This window comes from Danio aesculapii, chromosome 12, assembly GCF_903798145.1.
Source record: "Danio aesculapii chromosome 12, fDanAes4.1, whole genome shotgun sequence".
NCBI lineage: Eukaryota > Metazoa > Chordata > Actinopteri > Cypriniformes > Danionidae > Danio > Danio aesculapii.
The window spans coordinates 31,462,045-31,485,931 of record NC_079446.1 but is presented as its reverse complement, the minus strand read 5'-3'; the positions used below and the strand labels follow the sequence as shown (position 1 = coordinate 31,485,931).

At 37.2% G+C, this 23,887-nt stretch overlaps 1 protein-coding gene across 1 annotated transcript in view; it reads left to right on the top strand.

Annotated features, from left to right (window-relative positions):
- Positions 1–23,600, top strand: part of atrnl1b (attractin-like 1b) — a 168,275-nt gene extending 144,675 nt beyond the window's left edge. The window contains exons 28-29 of the mRNA XM_056468877.1: positions 14,625–14,739; positions 21,598–23,600. Of these exons, the coding sequence (XP_056324852.1) occupies positions 14,625–14,739; positions 21,598–21,722 (240 nt within the window). The 3' untranslated portion in view covers positions 21,723–23,600. The remainder of the gene's footprint in view (positions 1–14,624; positions 14,740–21,597) is intronic.
- The last annotated feature ends 287 nt before the right edge of the window (positions 23,601–23,887 follow it).

Here is a 23,887-nt window from a genome sequence, read left to right as displayed (position 1 = left end):
AAACCCATCTAAGCAGAATGCTAGCATGCATCTGTAGCTCCGCTCACGCTCCACCTCTTTGCCCTTGTTTGGTATCCCCCAGTCAGTGCAATGATACATGAACAAAATGGCGACGGTTGGCCATGCCTACTTGTGGCTTCTTTTTGAGCTTTTCAGATACCTAAGTGTGACGTCACGGATACTACGTCTATATCTTTCACAGTCTATGGGCCGGACGCATTTTTAAGCCTCAAAAAGGCACATCTCTTTGGGTCTCAGCAAAGCATGTGAGGCTGTGTGAGGAAGTGTTGTTGACAATTCTCACACACGCACAATGAGCAGTACAAAATGTGTAGGGTGAAAGAAGATTTTTCAGAGGTTAATCGAACGCCGATGTTTGGTTATCGTGGGTGGATACAAAATCATGTAAGAGGATGATAATATTATAAAAAATAAAACAAAAAAAGCATCAAAAATACTTGGGTGGCCGTTAATATACCTGGCCGGCCTGCCCAAGTAAAGTCTATGTGTGGAAAGCACTGTATTGTTGTTTTTTTAAATTTTTTTTAAATAACTTTGAAAGAAATTTCCTCTGAGAATGAATTGGATTAAATAAAATATTTGGATTTTTTTTTTTTCATTAAACATAAAAAAATATTACCAATCCCAAACTTTTAAAAATATAACGTAGATAGTGTACACGCACTGTAAAATGTTTGTAGGAACGTGTATAAATAAGGACTAGAATTATATCCCTATTAAACCCTATCATATATTGTTTAACAAAGTTCTTTTATCTTATTTAGAGGTCTTAAATTGCGGGACAGAAAATCCCACATTACTTTGCAATCAACAAATAGCACTAATTTTATTTTATATATTAATGTATAATTAATATATTAATATCTAATATTAATGTTGTACTTAATTGTGACAATCTTTACATTAAGGTATTTGTATTGTAATATATTTTTGACAATTACAAATGGTCATATTTTCTCTCACTGGGTAAAGTCAGTTCAAAATAAATCCTGGTGCATTATAGTTAAAAGTGGTGTTTCATACAGAACATATTATTTCTGGTTGATACTGGTAGTCTTTAAAATGTGTTTGAGTCTGAGCTCATTTTATTGAATGTACCCTCAAACCCCACTCAGTACCCTTATGTCATTCCTTTTCTGAAATACAGTTGTGTTGTCATTTTTTAAGTTCCTGTCATCATTGTAGTGGAAGGAAAGACACTTTTGAGACCTCATTTCTGCTGTTCCCTTCTCAGCCTCTCATAGGTTTAATTTCAACCTGTCCAAATAACACACAGTCTCAGCTCAGGAGACCTGTTATGAGCCACCACCTTTCAGAAAGTATGTTTCAACTCAAAGGTTTGTTCTCTTAAAGCTTTGATTGCAATAGCATTTCAAGGTTTGTATTCAAAATTAGCCAGGGAATATTGTAATGGAACACAAACAAATTAACAGTAGTAGATCTAAATTCTCTGCAGTTTTGTTTCCACAGCTTTTCTTCTGCGTACTAAGCACATATTTTTTGTACAAAGTCCCTAAACGTATATATTTTGGTTTTAGCATATGTGTACCATCATGTTGTTCTTCCACGGTCTTCATCCTGTGCTCTGTGATCAACGTTGACACTTCTTATAGTCTGTCGAGGCAGATCCAGATGTTTGCACCACTTTGCTGGGATCTGGCAGCAGCTGAAGGTGAAAGGAGGGAAATGAGAGCAATTCTGTTCTATAAAGGTTAATGAGACAGCATCTGGTGCTGTTGAATTGTTTAGCATAACCTGCTAATAAAAAAGAGGACAATCCAGACAGTTCAGCACAGTAAAATGTGCCTGTAGCTCAGCTTCTGTCTGTGGTTCTCGCAGGGTAGCTGATTTAAGAGAAATCTTAATAGCAGGATTAACCAAGGTCTGGTTTTTAGCCATTAACTCTACATTAGCTGTGACTTTTCTAGGCTTTTCTCTGTATAATCTGTAGTAAAGGAGAACCATGATGTGAATTCTTAAGTGAGTGCCACAGCTCAGTAGTAAAATAAGACAACCCACAGTCAATGCCTAAACACTAACTGTGAATACATCAACATGCAAAGATGAGACTAAGCTGTGGATTAAAAAAAGGAAAACAATAACACAGCTTCTGTGTTTTTATGAACATAGAGGAAGAGCAATATTATGGACTGTTTAGCAAGCCTTCAAAAGCTTTCATGCTTGTGATTGCCAGATGTCAAGAGTTTAAATGCATCTGTCCAAGGTCTTCCCTTTGTTTTACTTCATCATCGCAACCTGGCAGCCATCAGCTTGTGCTGTCTTTATACTGAAAAAAAAGGCAAATGTAAGAACTTTAATGATCTCCACTGCAATAACCTGCTCAAATAAAAATGGAATAAACCCAAACTGTGTTCCTTCATGCAACCATTTTCGCTTTTTGCTACTTTTCAGTGGCAAGTTCCATATTGGTTATATTGCTATAATATGTATTGAGTGCATATCAAAAGTGGTGCACAGATGGCTAAACGGTGAACTGTTGTTCGCCCATGTGTCACTTACAGCACACTTATGCCATATGTTCATGGCAATTGCATGGCAACAGTGCAACAAATCATCAGCAGCTACAACAGTGGTGACCAGGGCAATGTGTCACAGCCATAGACTGTAAAAGATAAGGATGTACTATCCGTGACGTCACCCATAGGTTTCTGAAGAGCGCAAATGAAGCTGCAAGTAGGCATGGCCAACCATCATCATTTTGTTTGTGCGTTATCACATCGACCGGGGGTGACCAAATAAGGGCAAATGGGCAGAGCAACAGACGCCTGCTAGCATTTTGCTTAGACGGGCTTTTCTTTGGGAGAAACACGTAATACTTTATTACCTGTGACTCGTTAAATAAAGTGTTTAGACTTTTAAAAACACTGTTGTAATACATTGAGCCACTAAGCATTGTTCTTTAATTATGAAATGGCTAATTAAGAAATCCAGGCATAACACTGTATGACAATGTTTCAGAAGATTGTTTTATAGCATACAGCTAGTCAATCTGTCAGATTCTGCAGTGCATCATAGTTCTAAAGAAAATTATAAATGATAAATTATCATAAGTAAAACAAATACATTAATAGATTTTACTCACCTGGGAAATGGAGGCCACTTGAATGGTTTGTGAGCACAATTAAGTGCACACAGCACGCCATATTATCTGACATTTGGAGGAAATAATTCCAAAAAGCAACTGACTATGTAAAATCACATAAAAACAAAACAAAAATATTATGTATCATAATCATCTAATCAGCCAGTGACAGCTAAGGTGACGAGACAGTGAGCAGCCAGACCTAGCTGTCACTCAAGTGACCACGCCCTCAATTATGCAGACTTAATATAACTCAATAAAAATGAAAGAATGAGTTATAAAAAATTTTACCCCTCTCACAGTTGTCATGAATGGTAATATTAGCCATGTGAACCAAAACCATGTTTTGTACCAGGCTGTAAACATGTTTTTATCAGCTGTAAAATTGGCCAATTTAGCATTGCAGTCAGTGAACATCTGGGGTTCCTGGAGCCAGCCCCCAAAGGCCAGTCGATGAATTGCAGTTTCAGTTACTTCCATATTGGCTTCACGAGGGATAGCGGGATGTTGCCGCTTGGTCACAGCACACAGTTTAGCACAGACCTCTGCGTAAAAGCCTTCGTAGCCCAACCTACAAGTACTTGTGTTAACTGCACACTATCACAAACATTCCATACTGTAAAATAGGCCTATAAGATCATCGAAACTGGACTGTGAGTGATTGAAAGAGTGTGACCCCCTTTTTTTTTTTTTTTTCGGGGTTTTTCACCTTTATTTGACGGGACAGTAGAGAGTATTGACAGGAAAGCATGGGGAGCAGAGAGAGGGGAAGGATCGGTATAGGACCGCGAGGCTGAATCGAACTCGGGTCACCGTGAGCACCGGAGTACATGTGTCGACGCACTAACCACTACACCACTGGCGCGGACAGAAAGAGTGTGACCTGTATGCGTCATGTCAATGGCTGAGCTCACAACTTAACTAAATGCTACATCATTTTATTTGAAAACTAATTTATTCAATGAATCTAGTAATTGAACTTGCTGCTAAAATGTTAATGGTTACACATTAGTAATGTTTAATATTAAAATGATAACTTCCTATAACCAGATTTGAACCTTCATTTCCATTCACACAGTGGGTCTGCCTTGAAATTTCTTATTTAATTTGAATGTAGTGAAGTCAAGCATTAGCGATCTGAATTATGGGTCAGTCGATTCACATTTTCAGTTGTTTGCTGCAGAAGTTGTAAGTCTTTCAACTTTAAGTGTCAACACAGGCGTACGTCTCAGATCGCTTTAAGTATACTTATGCAGACACTAGCCAATCACATTCATGCAATATGGTGTGTGTATGTGATTGAGTCTCATAACTAAGACAATTGCATCAGCACAAAGCTTCAGACACACCCTCCGTTGAGTGTTAAAGCAGCCCATTGTTGCTATCAAGCATGACTTTTTGCAGCATAATGACAGGAAATGCTATTCACAGGGTCTGTTTGTGTCAGTTTAAGGTCACTCTGGCTGAATGTTAGGCTAGTCTAGACTGGTCTGCGCTAAGCTTGACTGGACTGGACAAAAAACTGTTCATGGAGGTCAGCAGAAGTCCATTATGAAGCCAATGTGAGGCCGCCCCATTTAAAATGGTGCAGATGACAAAGATGCTGCTCCGCCACCACGGCCAGCGCACAACATATGGGCCCGTTAACAGTTGCAGAGTATGATGGATGAAAGCTGTCACCAGGCAACAAAGAGAGGGCCGTTTAAATTATACTGCGTATGTAGCTTGTCTTGTGTTCGAGAGCACTCAATAGTGAGCTCTTATCTACAGACCAGCGCTCATGCTCCCTGTCACTGCAAATGCTCCTATTAGCCATGGAAATGAGATACGCTGAAGGCCGTTAAAAGCTTGGGAAACGTATAGATGAAGAGGATTGTCCTGTTGCTTTATGACTTTGTTTGCATTTCCATTTCTATTCTCTGCTGGTTCTTAATACTCGCTGCAGCGCTAGCAGTTTATCAGCTTCATCTTCGGCAGCAGTGATCTTGCGATACATATTTTTAAGGGCGTAAAGAGATGAACAGAGAGGAAATTAGAGATGGATGGAATAAAGACACCCAAATAATGAAACGAGGGATAGAATGTGGTCATAAAAACGTCAGATATTCAACATTTGAGAACATTCACCCTCACATTGTATTTGTGCCCATTTGAAGCCAAAGGATTGTCATTTCATAAAGCAGTCATAATATCTTTCAACTAAAACAACATCATCTAAACAGGAAAATCTCAGTAATATGTGAAGGTGAAAATATGTATTATTAATTATTATTTTAATGCAATGCTACTGTTTTTTTATCATAGTAACCATAGTTTCTTTAAATTTACTGGATTTAAGTATGGATTTGAGTGAAATGTTAATATTTGTTTTATTCTATAAAGGTCTGAAAACATTGTTAACATTCAAAAGTTGTCTATTGAAGGTTTTTTGTTAGAAAATTCTTTAAAGCAATATCTAAAACCTATTTATTTAGAATATCAGTAGTCAAGTATATTCAGTATTACTCTTATACACGTATGTTTTCTAACAATATAACTTAATTTTGCCCAAATTTAATTTTCAAAGAATACCTGACAAAAGTCTTGCTGTTGACCCCCGTTGTAAGAGCGAATAATAACTTGACTTCTAGTTGATCATTTGGAAAAGTGACAGTTGGTAGATTTTTCCAATGAATCATTTGTTAAACTGCATCCTAACCATTACAAATACTGCAGAAGACCTATTGGAACCCACATAAACTTAAGATTCTCACAGAAATCAGTCGATGATGATGAAGAAAGAAATCATGGTTTGGGATTAAATTCAGTATGGGGTCATGCGTGAGATCTGCAGAGTGGATGGCAACATCAATAGCCTGAGCTATCATAACATTTGTGCTGCCCATTACATTACCAACCACAGGAGAGGGCAAATTCTTCAGCAGGATAGCGCTCCTTCTCATACTTCAGCCTCCACATCAAAGTTCCTGAAAGCAAAGAAGGTCAAGGTGCTCAAGGATTGGCCAGCCCAGTCACCAGACATGAGCATTATTGAGCATATCTGGGGTAAGATGAAGGAGGAGGCAGTGAAGATGAATCTAAAGAATCTCAATGAACTCTGGGAGTACTGCCATTGCCATTCCAGATGACTTTTATTAATAAGTTATTTGAGTGATTGCAGAGATGTATGGATGCTGTCATCCAAGCTCATGGGAGTCATACACAATATTAATTATTTTCCTACTGCACCCTGACTTTTTATTCTATACAGCACATTCTGTTAAGTGACAAGACTTGATCATGTTTTCTTTAGGTAAAATAAGCATAATCCAGAGGCCTTTTCCTCATATAAGGCACTTATGATACCAATTGATCAACTAGAAGTCAAGTTTTTATTTGTCGTTCCTAAAAGTGGATAGGTGTCAAGACTTTTGTCAGGTAGTGTAAATGTTAAGTGTTTTTTTTTTTTTGGGGGGGGGGGGGGGTTGTTTTGGTGTTGATGTAGAAATATCAACATAATTCAGTACCAAAAGTATGCTAGATGGAAGAAGGCAAAACATATCTCACATAGTTTTTCAGACACTTCAAGGTGCTCCTTATAGTACATGCCTGGGTCTAAAAGTTTCTCTTAATGGTCCTCTTAAGAAAAATACATGCAACAGTGAAATTAATGAAATAATTAGTGAAAAATGTGCTAAATTAATTAATAAATGACTTAAATTGTGTATGTTGACTGTCTTAAAGCATTTACAAAGTTTAATTATCTAAATAAACCATGTTGTGTTTTATTTCTCAAAACAATCTTTCTTCAAAACGTGCAAGAATGCCTTATAAGGTTTAAGTACAAGGTGAAAAATTGAATGAAATATGCAGAAGTTAAATCAAGTAAACAGAAAGCGTCTGACACATTGGCGAGACATGAAGGCATGGCCCATAAAGTGTCCCTCATCAGCCGGATTGTCTCTGTGTCTAATTAGAATGTGGCTCAGTGGCGCTGAGCTGTTTTCATCAGGTTAGTCAGTGCTGGGGAGTGGGATGAAGTTGGCCCTCAATTAGTTGTAAATCAGCAGGGCTGTACGACAGACATCTGTTTGTTGGCTAGTTTCGTGTCTTTTTATAGCCTTTCTTGTTTTCTCCGGAGACAAAACGTGCAGGTCTTTCGCGAAGATTCAATTTTCTGAATTTGACCTTCATTTTCATGTGCAAAGGTGAGCATTTTTTGGTAATTAAATTTAGATTAATTTTATTGTTTGGGGTTTATTCATGAACCACGAAACTGATCATGATATCGGGGCACACATAGTAAGATTTCATTTAATTATTTATTTATTTATTAATTTTAAATATGATGATTATCTGTACAAAACACACCATTACGAGTCATACTGTAACTCTCCCATTTAAAGTTGATTTTAAAAACTTATGCTCATCAAGGCTATTTATATTTGACAAAAAAATGGCAAAAAATTTCAAGTTGTCAAATATTACATTGTAAATTATGTGCAAAAATATATATTCAATGTGTTAATAATGTAATTTATTCCTGTAATTCAAAACTAACATTTCAGCAGCCATTACTCCAGTCTTTAGTGTGAAATTATACTTCAGAAATAATACCAATATACAAATTTGGTGCTCATGAGAGATGTATTATTGCTAAAACCTATTTGTTTTATTATTGTGAGGTTATTTTTTTACCTTAAACTTTTAAATATTTATTTATAAAACTATAGTATTAAAGCCACCAAAAAGACTTAAAAGCAACATCCAGTTGCTCATAACAGTAAAAGCATATCTCTTATTAAAAAGCCCCAAGGTTTAAGGTAGCATTAAAGTCTGTACTGCCATCTTTGCGAGATGTGAATTCATGGAAACCTCTTAAATTACCTTCTTCGCAGCACATGTGTTGTAACGTAATCCACTGTAATCTCATCTTCAAGCAAACCTGAAATACTTGCTGCTTGCTGGTAGAGCTCTAAATGATGTTGTTATTCATTAGCTGGGTCATAGCAATGCTCTCTCTAAATGGCCTGCAATTGGATTACACTAATCTGTATGGCGCAAGTCTGATGTGAACGAGACAGATATCGCAGAATCCAAAACCATAAGGGGTGAGAGTAAGTGCATGAAAATGGATTCACCTGATCATTTGGAGTTGTTGGGATTGATGAAGAATTTGTTAGTTGGTTTATTCAATTTATACATTACATACACGGTCCTCACATACTTAGAGCAATGAGAATATTTTAGGGTCATTTTGAGAGGCTATTTTTTCTTATTAATATTTCAATTTGGGTGGTTTATACTGTAGGTGTTTTAGAGATATTTCCCTGATGTACAAAGTAAGGTAGTTATGAATCTATTTATTAGGGAATAATTTATTTATTTTTTCTTGTACAATATTTAATACACTATTTTAACATATTTATAATAGAAGATTCCTCTTTTAATTTTTTTTTTCAAGTTAAGAATATTTATTTGAATATTTATTTATATTGTTAATACAGTTGTGTGTCTATTAAAAGACAACATTCGTTCATTCTATTATTTTATTTTCGACTTAGTCCCTTTATTAATCTGGGGTTGTCACAGCAGAATGAACCACCAGCTTATCCAGCACATGTTTTATGCAGCGGATACCCTTGCAGCTGCAACCCATCACCATACACACTCATTCACACACATACACTACGGACAATTTTGTTAACCCAATTCACCTATACCTCGTCTTTGGACTTTATTCCCACACGAACGCGGGGAGGACATGCAAACTCCACATAGAAATGCCAAGTGACCCAGCTGAGGCTCGAACCAGCGACCTTCTTGCTGTGAGGTAATTGTGCTACCCAGTGTGCCACCATGACGCCCCTAAAAGACAACATATTTCGTGTTATTTTGAATTGAACCAATGTGTTATTCTTCTTAACCAGTTGGGCAAGCTACTTGGGAAATGTAGTGAGCTTAGCTATTAGTTACTCTACTTAAAATGTAGCTTAATTACACTAAAAGCTACCCCCTGGGAAATGTAGCAAGCTAAGCTAAAAGCAACATGGCAAAAGTAGCTTAGCTATACATCTTAGCTGTTTTTTTAAATCGAAGCAACTTCAATCCAAGTCAGTTCTGTCTTAGTGATCAATAAAACTACCAATGAAGCATATGCAGCATAATTGTTAAGTTCAGTTATTTACAGCAATTAATGTGGTGTTCCAAACAGAAACAGATTTTACTAGAAAGCAAAAACTAAAATTCAAGAAATCCTGGATTGCACATTTTAAAACAGTATAGTATAGTATAGTATAGTATAGTATAGTATAGTATAGTATAGTATAGAATAGTATTATAGTAAGTCTAGTAAAGGGAAATAAATAGGAAAGTGTATTATAGTATGTGTGTTTGTATATGTATATTAATAATTTAATATGTACAGTGTGTTCAATTATTTACACATACTAATGTCATAAATGTGCTCCCCCTTAATAAGATTATTGTAATACAAATATATAAACATGTTTTACAAACATGTAATGTATACACAGTTTAAGTCAGAATTATTAGCCCCCTTGAATATTGGCCCCTCTGTTTATTTTTTTCCCAATTTCTGTTTGACGGAGAGAAGATTTTTTTCTATACACATTTCTATACATAATAGTTTTAATAACTCATTTCTAATAACTGATTTATTTTATCTTCGCCATGATCACTGTAAATAGCTTAAAGTGACATTAAAAGGCTTAACTAGGTTAATTAGGTTAACTAGGCAGGTTAGGGTAATTAGGCAAGTTATTGTATAACGATGGTTTGTTCTGTAGACTATGGAAAAAATATATAGCTTAAAGGGGCTAGTAATTTTTTTACCTTAAAATGGTTTTTAAAAAATTTAAAATTGCTTTTATTCTAGCCAAAATAAAACTCTCTAGAAAAAATATTATCAGACATGCTGTGAAAATTTCCTTGCTCTATTAAACATAATTTGGGAAATATTAAAAAAAAAAAAAAAAAACAATTCCAAGGGGGGCTGATAATTCTGACTTCAACTGTATGTAAACATGACTACAGTATTTGCAGTACATTTCTTCTGAATAATTATCAGTAGAAGAACTTTTCTGTCAGTTTAATATCTTGTTTTACAAAAAGATAAGTAAACTCATATATAGCCATAGGAAAAAAAAATCTGAATTCTGAGTTAATATCTCCCTATTCTGATTCATTGACAGAAACATGTTACGATTTTGAAATAAACCCACAAAAATAAGTTAAAACAAGTCATTTGGAGTGAGATTTTGAACATTATGCTTTACTCTGCCATTTAAGTTAAAAGCACTTTGATGCAAGGAAGTGGTGAGCTAGAGTCTATTGTAAAACAAAAAATGTGAGTGTGGAAATCAAAATGGCTCTTTACTTTATGCATGAATATGCAGGTCAGACAATAGCAGTGGACAGAAATGGATACATAAGTGTAGGGTTGAAAATGAGATGTATAATTAAGTGTGATATTTTGCATGAATCCCCTGATTGGTGTGTTTTGCCTGAAATAATGAGGTTTGCTGTGTCATTTAAAAACAAGAGGATGCATTTGCGTATAATAGCCAGATTGCAAAGTCTTGAGGCTGCTGCAAAACCATCGGTTTATTGCTTTTGATAAATAAAATGCATTGTGACCAAATTGTATCAATATCCATTCGAACTCAGCCACATTCTTAAGACCTAACTAGGCCTTAAGCAAGAGAAGAAAATACCTCTACAAACTCCTAAAGAAATAGCATGCAGTGTGTGTGAGAGAGAAAATCAAAAGGGAAAACAGCGATATTCTGCACACGGAGGAATGACGAAGCTAGAAGGGAAGCTAGACGCCCCCTGCCACCCCCTGTCACTCAGAAACAATGGCTTTGAACTTTTTAAGTGCAGCACAAGTGGCCTCTTTTCCTCTCAAAGAGACAGATATTGCTCTGATAACAGCCTCTGTCCGCCGGGCTTGATGGACATCACTGTCAGCGGCAGCTTAATTTGACCTTTCACAAGCCCCTCCACGCCTGTGCCATCACGTTCTATGAGTTCTCTCGCAAAATGAGAATGAAAGCGATGGGCTTGTGCATTCTTTCATTGTAGAACTCAACACATTTGCTATGATTTTAGTAGCTATAAAAGAAAGGTTATATACACACTGACCAAGCACTTTATTAGGTAGACCTTGCTAGTACTGTACATTCCGGATTGGAGCCAGAACTGCTTTAATAGATTCAAAATTGTGCTGAAATCACTCCTCATTTTGTGATGTATTGACATGATAGCTTCAGGTTTATGTACATCCAGGATGTAAATCTATTCCTTCAAATACCAAATCTGCTCTGTTGGATTGAGATCTGATGACTGTGAAGGGCATTTGAGTGACTTCACTGTCATGTACAATACTAATTTATGATGAGCTTTGTGACAATGCATTATCCTGCTGGAAGTAACCATTACATGATTGGTTCATTGTGGTCATAAAGGGATGTACTTGGGTCAGCAATACTCAGGTAGGATTTGCAGGTTTAATGATGCTCATTGGGGTCTGAAGCGTGCTAGGAAAATATTCTTCACACCAATAAACCGCCAACAACTTGAACCAATGATGCAAAGTATCAAGTTGTTTACACCAAATTCTGACCCTATCATTTGAATGGCGCAGAAGGAGTCAAGACTCTTTAGATCAGGTAACAATTTTCTACTCATCTGTAAACCAAATTTAGTGTTCCTGTATTAATTGTAGCCTCAGTTTGTTCTTATCTAACATTGTGTTCTTCTGCTGCTGTTGCTCATCTGCTTCAATGTTGGATATGTTGTATGTTCAGAGATGCTCTGCAGACCTCGCTTGTAACAAGTTATTTGAGTTACTGCCTTTCTATCAACTTAATCCCATCTGGCCATTCTCATCTGCCATTAACAAGACATGTCACCCACAGAATTACCACCCACTTATCATTTTCTGACCATTTCAACTCAACAGTTGATTGTGCATTAAAATGCCAGTAGATCAGCGATTTCTAAAATCAGGGTGTCCGCGGGGTCTTAAAAAGTATTAAAAGTTGATAAATCAATTATGAGAAAATTAAGGCCCTTAAAAGGTATTAAAAAGTCTTAATCACGTTAATCACTAGCTTTGTTCTAGCTTTGTCCAAAGTGTTTAACTTCAAAAAAAAGCATAAATATTTTTATTTTCCTTCAAATATTAACAATGGTGTGCTTGATCCACGTGATTGGTTAGGGCCGGGGTGAGTCCGGCCAAGCTCCTCTTTCTGGGTGAAGTCACATAATTTGCGACAAGCACGGGAAGGTAATGTGACGTTCTACACATGTAGCGAAACCATAGAGCGAAACAGACGGCAAAATGGGAAAATGTTTCTCCTTGTTGGAGAAAGACAAGTTTAAACAGTGGTTAAAGCCTGTGGCTGAAAATAACCACTTAATTTATTCTTTCAAGCTTTGCTTCTTCTGAGCTTTTCTGAGTTCTGTTGCATGGTTGTGCTCCATTGATTTATTTAACTACAACTGTTTATTAACAACTGTTTATTAAGTTAGAGGTTTGATACTGATTAGAACTTGAAGTGGCGATGATGTCTTAAAATATTCTGAGAAGGTCTTTAAAAAGTCTTTAAAAGGTATTGAAATTACCTTTAGGATTCCTCCATATACCCTGAAAATACTACACCTGAGATGGTGTATCTTTTGAATGGTTTTCTAATGACCATGAGCGTTTTGCGTTCTTCTTATTCACCCTGCACGCCTCACGTTTGAACCACATGCTGTGTCTTGCATTTTTGTCATTACGTGCTGTCAGTGCCCTGCTGTTGAAAAAAGTCAACTTTGAGTGAAAAAAGCATATTACTTCAGTCGCGCCTTTTGCATTCTCCAATCAAATCAAAGCAGAGGTGGGGTTTCCGTTGAGGTTACAGCAGTGTTTGTGTTGTCAAGACGACCATGGAGATTTTTAAAGACGGAGGAGAGGATAGTGGTTGCTGCTTCGGGTTATTCAAAGCTGTTTGACTTCACAAATCTTGAATATCACAATATTATTAAATATTACAATTATAATAATATCAACAACTGTGCTTGCACCTAATACGCAGCTGATTCAGTCATTGCCTACTGACATAAAAAAAGCACACATCACTTTTTTTGTGTGTCAACAAATAAAGGCAATGTGGTGCGCTTCGTGTTATCAGAACGGCTAAGTGTGTTTGGTATGATCAGCCCCTAAATCAGCTTTCTTCTACATTCTGACGCTAATTTACAACCAGATTGTCCTGACTACATCTATATGTCTAAATGCAGTGGTTTTAAATAGGCAATCATCTTACCTCACCGTTTCTTTGGAACGTGTATAGTTAGCAAAAATATTCAAATATTAATTTAAACTAGTAAATGGAAATAGACAGAGCTTTGTCGTCTATTGCATTATTGGATGTGACGCAATTGGACACGAAAACATTTTAATGATCTGCATATCAGCCCAAAACCTCAGAGAGCTCATTTAAATATCTACTGTGTGCTCCAATAATTGTCATAATTATATTGAGGTGGGAAAGGGCCAGGTTTGTATTAAGCATGCCTGCTTTAGAGAAAGGTACCTTAGGGTAACTTTGTTGGTTTGACGGCTGGCGTTTAATTCAGATTATAGGCTCGATGAGGAGCATTCTTGGCAGAAAATATTAGTTGGCGACTGTTCCCCTGTTTTTGTGCCTTTCATTTTTTTACGCATTTTGGCAAGTGAGGTAAGATATTAAAGCTTCATTTTGTAGAGAGCCATTGGTTGCCAAAGTCTGTGATCTTGCGGCACGCACTTGGATGAGCTCTTGAAGAGGCACTCTCTTTAAATGGTGAATAAAGCCACTCTATAGCTGACTCAGTGTGTGTGTGGACGGCCAGACATGAGAGTGTATTAATGAGCTGAGGGAATCTTTAAAGACAATATGGCACACACACACACACACACACACACACAAGACATGCATGCTTCATTCAATGGTGATGACATTTATTACTCACCTAGTCATTAAAACACACAAAACAATCAACAAATCTGTTTTAAAAGCATTCATACATATTTGAGTGGACAAACGCTTTTCATTGTAGCTGAATAATCCATAATGTGAGTTAAAAGATGACATTTTAAGATCCCTGCGATCGCCTGTGGCTTCTTTCCTCCTCATTCCACTGTGTTTCATCTGATGCACGCTTCTAACCAGAGCAGCGTTTATAGGAGTGCTACAACACGACCCGAGCTGGTAGTCGACAACCTCAAATGTCACAGATTTTCTCCGCCTCTGCCTGCACGATGTGAACTTTGAAAGTGGCTCGCTTTGAGTTTTACAGAGGTGATTTGTTACTGAGATTATCACAATGTGAATTTTCCTTTTCTGGCGATGTGCGAGAGACATCCTACAATGTCATCTCACACTGTGACATTTGTGACTGATGGTGATGTGTTAGGGAGAAAGCTTGTTATAGATGACACATTTCCTCTCTTCTGATCTCTCCGCAGGGGCCGCCCAAGCCAGTTGCTGTGGAACCCTGTTCAGGCAGTAAAGCTGCAGTGCTCACGGTGCTAATGTGCCTCCCACGAGTGGCATCTGGTGTTCCTCCACCCGGCCAGTCAGGTCAGTGATTTACTAATATATCCTAATACTGGATGTGTGCATGCTTTATATGTACCTTGTTTTATTTGTAGCCTAAAACTGTGTGTGTGTGTATATATATATATATATATATATATATATATATATATATATATATATATATATATATATATATATATATATATATATATATATATATATATACCTGAATAATGTGATATAAAATATTTCACTTCTGTCTTCCCAAAAATATTCCAGAACAATCCCATAATCTTCTAGAATAGTCCCAAATAAGTCTAAATTAATTATTTTTTTCCCAAAAGGGCTATTCAAGCTATCTGGTGAAATAGTATTCATATCGCAATATATATTGTAGCAAAACAAAATATGGCAATGTCCATATTTTGTCCATATAAAATTGTCCCCAATTTTAGAGTTTCCATTCTCCCATTTGCCAGAAAATTGTGCTAACATCTCTACATCACTATTATCAGATGCTTTTTTTCTCCACCTTCACTTTTGTTGTGCCTTTATTTTAGAGTTATTGAGGTGGAACGGGTGCGGCACATATTTACATATTTATCTAAGCATTAGTTTTAGAAGCATGGGTGGCATATAGATGATTGTTGACAACATCTTAGTGCTGAGGTATTTTCAGTTCCTTTTTACTTCTAATTAGAGGATGAAAATGAACCTCACCCTGAATACATTGGGCAACTTAATTTACGATTCATTTATATCTCTGCACTAGTGGCCCCTGATGCCTGTTATAACAGGAGTTCACTGTTACTGTAAACCTTATTGTCCCCTTTTGGGGTGATTTGTTCTGCAGCATAATAGATTGACAACACATATATCATATCACACACTTAAGACAAACATTAAACAACATTAATAGTACTAAAAAAACAGCAACTACCTCTTCACATTAAAATTCAGCAAATCAATCACACAAGGAACAAATGAAAATTTAAAACTGTTGGTTCTTCCCAAAGGGACCCTACCCTGAGATCCTGAGGGAAGGGTTTGAAATGAATCTAAAAGAGGATAGAATATCAATCAGATGTAATATGATGGGCTTTTTTTAACACCTGGCTTTCATACAAATAGGATAACCCTGACACTTTTACCCATAATACTTTGCAGCAGTTAGGGTTAGGGTTAGGGTTAGGGTTAAAAAACCTTAATTTATGGTTTCCATATGCCATTACCTATGCTGTGCATTTTTATCACCAAAATTCAACACCAAAAGTATATTAAATAAAAATCAGCATCAAAAATATATTTAACAATTTTTTAAATATCCAATATCAGCTTATATAAATATATTAAAATGAGAAAACATATATCATACAGCTGTATTGTGCATCCCTCTATGGCACTAGTGATTTATTCTCCTAGTGTATCTGAAATTTAAAACTCGTGCTAAAGCAGCAACTCAGTTATTGTTTTACACCAAATTAACATGCCTGCTGCACACTTATTAGGTTGCACTGGGGTTCATTCCCCATGTGGGAATGAATTTCATGCAGGAAGTCATAGAAGTTCTCCAGCATTCCCCTGTTGGAGTGATGTAAGTTCATCTGTGACTACTGGTCATATCCTCTTACACCACTATGGACAAGAATGTTCCTGTCTACAGGGTATCCACGGGGTCTTAAAGTCTTAAAATGTCTTAAATCTCAAAAGCTAAATTTTAAGCCTTAACAGAATCATAAATCCACGGAAATTTTGTGTTATAAGTCTTAAATTTTTTTTTTTTGACATGTCTTAATTTTCCTTTGTTCATGTATTGCAGTCTGGCCAGTGACACCCATGCAATCGCCAACAATCCATCTTTATAAAACTTTTAACTTTTTTTTTTTAAATAGCATTTAATTACTTTGCTCACAGTAACATTTGCTTAAAAGTTCTCCATTTATTTACTGCTGAGGATACTGACCTGGCCTATATTTTTTATTATTAAATTAATATTATTTTTGACTGAAGTAATTGTCAGCTATGTTTTGTTCTATTCTTTGTGGGGCTTATAAGGTTTGTGTGAATGGATATATTTAAAAATTACAAAACAATTCAAACTAAATTATTATTATTATTATAATTATTATTATTATTGTTTTATTAAATGTGTAAAATTTTTATCTTTTTTTTTTTTGATAGGGCAGAAACCCTGGTGTATAGCATGGGAAGGAAAAAAACAGATCTACCACTCTATTACCACTCAAAATATGAACAGACATTGTATCTTCAAGTGACCTTGACTTTGAGGCAGTAGTTCATGTGTTAAAAAAATACTAGTACAAATGAACAAAACAATAATAAGCAGTACAATAATTATAGTGTCCGATTTCTCTTTTATTCCAACATCTTTTTGTCATTCACCTTTAACTGACACACCTTTTCTCAAAGCTCACACTGACATGTCACACGCATATATTCAGAAGGTAGTGCCTTAAAAGACATGTCAGCTCGAGGTCTGTCTCATAGAGTTATAAGACCAGTTCAGTAAGAAAAAAAAAACCTTTTACCTCCTCGCTTTCTCAGCAGGCCTGTCAATCAACAGTTTTACAGGACCTTGTCTCTTTAAGCTTGACTTCTTTCCTGGGAACTTGACTGATCTAGAAGAAAAAGAGGAAGAAAAAACTTCTGTTTCACCAAAGCGTCTCTAATAGCTCCTCTTTTGTTTGACGAGCACAAAATAGAGGCAACAAATAACAGCACATAACAATAACAATTGATATGTACAAAAAAATAGTATGTTTGGTGATATCTGAAACTGGATCTGTCAAGATGGAGCTTTGTTGTAATTTTATGGCTCTGAAAACTTTAAAGTGGATGCTTTGTGGGCTGTTGAAGTTTGTCATGAACTTTTTTGGTGAGAAGTACATCAAATATAGAGCGAGAAATGAAAGGAGAGAGAAGACTGTGGGACTTCTGAATCAACAAAGAGTAGTTTTGAGAGAGAAGCACACAAGCTTCATGCACGGATGTCTCTGTCATCAAAGAGCTTTGTTTTAGTATGTCTTTTTGGAGGATCCACAGCTGGTGTTTGTCTGCTAGGATGAAGCAGTGTATCACCTTCACAGAGTAGACCAATTGGTATTTGACTGAAGTAGGAGCTCGAAGCAGGCAGCCCGCTTTTGTCAGCAGTCACCCTGCTCTGTATGGATGCCTACCTGGTGTGATGCAAGTATGATCCTGAAAAAAAAATGGTGGCTTTTTTGCACTGAAGTGCCTGACCTAGAGCTGGGACACGATAATGAAGTCAGCAAGCAGATGGATGCCGTGTGGTTCTAACCGTATTGATTATATTCACAAATCCTGCGAGATTTCTCTGGTGCTGAAGGTCTTTCTTGTTACTCGCCTGGCTAACAAAATCAGCTGAACGTTTGATCAAATAAGCCACCTTCTTTTCTTTCTCATTAGGATTTCAGTGGCTAAATAGGCATGAGTGTTTAGAAAAGAAATATACTGAAATGTTCCTTTATTGTTTATTTTACTTTGACTTTTTGTCACGTTTTAGACAGTGGTGTCAATGAGTAAATGTCAATGTTTTAATGTGGTTTTTAAGGCCCATCCACACAGGAAATTAAATGAGGGATATAAAGATAACCACTATAACTATGGTTGTTTCTCAATATGCGTTCTTGCGTCCTTGTGCTCTCATGTAACATCATCAACTGCCAAAGTTCAGTTACAGTAAGAACGGAGGATGCTTCATTGCAGACTTGAACGCAAAACTCACTTGAGAGGTCCTAGAAGTCATTGCGGCTGAATAAAGGAGGTGGGAAGCGCAGCATTTTATATAGATTTATTATTAAAGTTCAGAGATATAACTTAATTATCTCAGGAGTTTCCCTAAACATTAACATGAAAATCTTTATAAAGGCTTAAACTCATTAAGGTTGTTTATTTGCTGAAATCCTAATTAAAATCTGTTTTATTTGTATTGTTCAAAGTATATTTGAAAGGTTTTTGTGCATGATATATATATATTGAAAAGGGGAACAACAATAAATCATTAACTGAATACTGGAATGTTTAAATAATTTGCATTAAAAATACTTGGGGGTCATGTGACCATCAGGAAGAACACAGCATCTCATTTCTCAAAGGATGCGTTCTGTGTTTTTGCTGTCTACTGAGTTCGTTCTTCCGTGGTAACCTGGCAAGAATAGTCTTCATGAGAACGCAAGTCTGTTCTCTGCTTACTAGGATTTGAGAAACAGCCCATGTTTCATCCACAGCTGTGGACAATATTGTTTGTTCTAAGCAAATGCAGTTGTTTTATCTGCCACTTTATATGCTCAATCATAGGCAGGGTGGATTCTGATTGGCTGTCGATGGTTTACATCATCTAGGGAAAAAGTAAATGTCTAAATTTTCATGTAGTTTTTAAGGCCCATTCACACAGGAAATTAAATGAGGGATATAAAGATAACCACTATAACTATGGCTATTTCTCAGTATGTGTTTTCTGCGTCCTTGTGTTCTCGTGTAGCATCATCGTCAACTGCCAAAGTTCAGTTCTAATACTTAAGACCGTTAGAACAGAGGACGCATGAAAGTTCCTGGATGTGTTCTTGATGTGAAGGATGCTTCAATGCAGACTTGAACACAAAACTCACTCGAGAGGTCCCTGAAGTCATTGTGGCTGAATAAAAGAAGTGGGAAGTGCAGCATTTTATATAGATTTATTGTTAAAGTTCAGAGATATAACTTAATTATCTCAAGAGTTTCCCTAAATGAGACGGTGAAAGTAAACATTAACATGAAAATCTTTATAAAGGCGTAAACTCATTAAGGGCGTTTATTTGCTGAAACCCATATTAAAATCAGTTTTATTTGTATATTTGTAAGGTTTTTGTGCATGTTATATATATTGAAAAGGGGAGCAACAATAAATCGTTGTATGAAGGTTGGAATGTTTAAATAATTTCCCATTAGAAATACGTGATGGTCATGTGACCATCTGGAAGAACACAACATCTCATTTCTCACAAGACGCGCTCTGTGTTCTTGCGGTCTCATGAGTTCGTTCTTTTGAGGGACCCTGGCAAAAACAGTCTTCACAATAACGCAAGTCTGTTCTCTGCGGTCTTGGAATTGAGAAACAGCTTATGTTTGCATCCACACCTGCGGACAGTATTGTTTATTGTTATTGTTTAAGCACATGCAGTTGTATTATCTGCCAATCTTAGGGCATACTCACAATATGTACAGTTGCCTTGGACCGTGCTGAAGCACGCTTGCCCCCCGTCCCCTCTCCCCCAACGACCTGCACTCACATTGCATCCGAGTCGGAGCCCGCTTACCTCATCGATGATGCGCTGTTCAGTTTAACAGGAGAGAAGTGCTCTCGCTCAGCACAGTGGAGATTTATTTAGTTATATCATTTTAGTAATTTGATATGCAGTGACACAGTCAAATATTTCAAATAACAGATCAGCCACTTTTGATGCTCATAAATTATCATAAAAGTCCTCGTGATGCAGGTATTAGGAGGTTTGCTGAAGGTGCAGCTGACGTGCAGTGAGAGGTTTGTGTCTTTAAAAAACTACAACAGTTTGCGTTCATTGCACAGTAAGAATGATAAATAAATCCATATGAAACAGTCCCTTAAAAGTCACCTCTCATCTTCAGTTTCGGGCTTAGGCGCGCTTTGCACTCACACTAAAAGCGTAACACGCCAAAGCCCAAGTGAACCGCGCTCTGGCACACCTCTTCCAACTGGGCCAGGGCCGGCCAACTGAACCATGCCTGAGCCCGATTCAGAGCACTCATACTTCTCAAGCGAACCGGTTCGGATAGCATAGTGTGAGTGCGCCCTTAGGCAGGGTGGATTCTGATTGGCTGTCAATGTTTTACATCATCTGGGGGAAAAATGTTTTAAAAGTGATTCCAACAAAAATCATTCCTCTTTTTCTTTTCTTTTTTTTTCATTCTTTTTTTTTTTATTGTAGACATTTAGAGTTCCATAAGTTAGCAAACTCAAAATCTCATTATCTGACCCTTAAAGTCTTGCAGTATTTATTGTTAAACACAGCTGACCTGCTATTACAGAGTCATGTCACTTTTTTATTTTCAACCTAAATGCTGAGTAGCTTAAGTTTATTTAAAGCCAGCTCTAAAAGCACTAATGTAGTAGGCGTACACTACACTCTTCAATCCAGAGGACTGTTCTGTTGATAGACGTGTAGTTTTCACATCCCTCCCAGCAGTCCAGGTGTGATGGGTAATAAATCGATACAGGGCAGTGTGTAACTGTCTGAGACACGGGTTGTTCCTGGATGTAAATCCTCTTCGCCTGAATGCTTGAAGCTCCGGCTTCACACCAATGTGCTGAATTCAATTCCTTTTGCCATGGCCTGTCTGGAGTAATGAATTGTTCCCCTCCGATAATTGTATTGCTTCAATAGCAGGGAGGGAGCAGTGCCAGGCTAGCACAGAAGTGGTCGTTGTGTTTGTAGGATGATTTGTGAGATGCTGCTTTGAAAAATGGCTTTGGGGTTGTGGCCATGGATTTGGCCACAGCAGCCCGTGACAGAATTCTGGCGAAAGCATAGGGTGCTGGGAGTCAAATTCACTTCAAACCCCTATCCTAGAATAAGGGATGCGCTTTGAAACTGATGACCTTGACATTTAATAAGGAGTCTTTCAAGGCTCCCAACTCTCTCTCTTTTTTTTTTTAATTCATACACACTGTCTTTAAAAATGAATGAGATGATAGTTGTTCTTTTGAAAGAGATAGCTTTAAGTAACCATTGTCCCTTTTTAAATAACTTTGCTTTGACATGTAAATGAAGCGTTTTTGCTTTTGCATGCTCTCGGTGAAGTCTACGCTCTGACCCTCGGCTTGCTTTGTTGTGTTGTCTGCAGGTATAGCCATCGCCAGCGCTCTTATCGACACGTCCCAGCAGAAGCCCATGGACTTCAAAGAGAAAAGCCAAGGATTGAAGAACCGCAAAGCTCTGCCTCCTGCTCACCAGGGCACCTGCGTTTGAATCGTCTGTGGCCTTGGTGGGCTGTCCTTCTTTTCCAGAGTGACCTCCTCTCTTGTGCTGCTCCAGGCAGACGGCGGTGGCCTCATGCGGCCTCATATGAGGGGATTATTTAGGTGACAGAGTGCCCTCTATTTCCACTCAAACATTCACTTTATCTTTCCATGTCAATTGAACATCGTAAATAGATCTCGTCCATCAGAAATGACCTGGTCCTGCTCAAGAATCACTTTACCAGTTCCTAACCCTAACCTCAGCTTAAATCATCCTTCCTCTAGAGCCATTTCAAGGCCTTTTGAACTTCCAGTCGTCTCGCCATCAGCTTCTCACCAAGCACAGATGTGCCTCTAGCATGGTTTGTATTTAAATTATGGACCAGAGTGTCTTGCTTAGCCAGAAATAGCGTTCTGGTAGTTCAAGTACGGGTTGAACAGCTCACTTTATTTGTATGCTTGCCAACTAAACTTAGGTTTTTGCTCATTTTTTTTAATTTAAGAGATGGACTATACGGCGTGGAAGCTATCTTTTGTGTAAGCTAATGACGTTCTGCTGCTGGTAGCCTCATGCTTTGTAAACTCATGTTAGGAATGGGTCAAATCCATCTTTAGCTAGACACGTTTCGCACATTTCATATTTGCGCTCTTCTTGTGAAGACTTTGCATGGACCACTCACACTATGCTTGAAAGCTTTCAACCGTTCGTGGGTTTACGTGTCAGTCAAAAAGCATCTTCATGTCTTGAATTTTCACGCACTGTTAGCTGCAGCTAAACGCACCATGATGTAGAGGAGCCAGTTGCTGCGGGTGAATCCCAGTGTCAGTCGTAAATCACAAAGAGAAGTCAGTATTTAGGTGAGGGATGAAATCGCACCTCACTGATCTGACAAACGTGACAAATTTACGCCAGAAGATTACATCGCGGGTGTATAGTATTGTTAAGGACTTGCTAGGGAACTCTAAAAAAGCCGTTGATCTTTATTTTTATTGTCGTTTCGCAACGGTACAGGTTTAAACGAGCAGAGACTCAACTTTGCAGTAACGCTTCATCTCTTTATAAAGAACTTTTGTATTCTTAAGTTTCACATATTGTGAATGTCAAAAAGAAGGAGAAGATTTTGAGGAGACCAGCAGGCCAGAGTGTAATTAGACTGTTTATACACTCAAGAACTGTGTCCTCAGGAAGTGGTCGTTTTCAAAGCAGGTTTCCACACAACTGGATCCTCAGTCTAACGCACCACTGGGACTAAGCCTGAACCCTTCCTGGGTGAGTCTGGGAGATGTTTTTTTCCTCAGCAAAAAAGTGTACAGCATCCTAATCATCATTTGTTTGCTTTAGATGGACTTGAACATGTGAATCTAATGTGAATCGCTCTTTTTCTCTTCATGTAGCTACTTCAATGTTTTTGTTTGTATTTTCTGCTGGTTTTAATAAAGGATATTAAAAGGTCATTAGGTATTATAGGACCACCCTCTGTACATGACGGTGATGAGAAATAATCTTTTACAATGTTTGTGGGAAAAAAAACGAAATGTTGAATTGTTTTGTAACTAATTGATTCCTGTGTAATACCTCTGTGATTTTGATGCTTAACTACAGTAACTCGATTCATGCCAGTGTTGTTGTTTTTATTAGGGCTAGATGTAAACTGAAGCTGCTCATCTAGATTATTTGGGGCATTTTTGAACATATTTCTTAGGAAATATGTTAGGACATTAGCATCAAGGCTATTTTTGTTGTAACGCAGGACTTTTACAGACTGATTACACAGGAATCATCTCACTGTAACTGAGAAAAAAACAGCTTCATTCATCCCTCAGTGCATATCATTAATCTTCATTGTATTTTAAAGATGAATGGAAAAATAAAACACTTGAATATTCAGACGTCAATGGATCATTCTAGCGCCTATGAATATAAAGAGCTCGATATGTGGCTTTAGTTCTCACCAGGTCTTATTTCTTTCAGCAGCTATTTAATGCTAATTATACACCAGAAATGTACAAAGGGATACATTCATAATATAATTGCTTTAGGAGTAAAACTGGTTGTTTCTCTGATTGCTTAGTTTGTCTACTAAATGATAAAATGTGTAGATATTATATTATGTCCTCTAAAACACCATTGTGTCGCTTCCAGAGGCTTCACCAAGATAATGTGTTTGAAGAGCC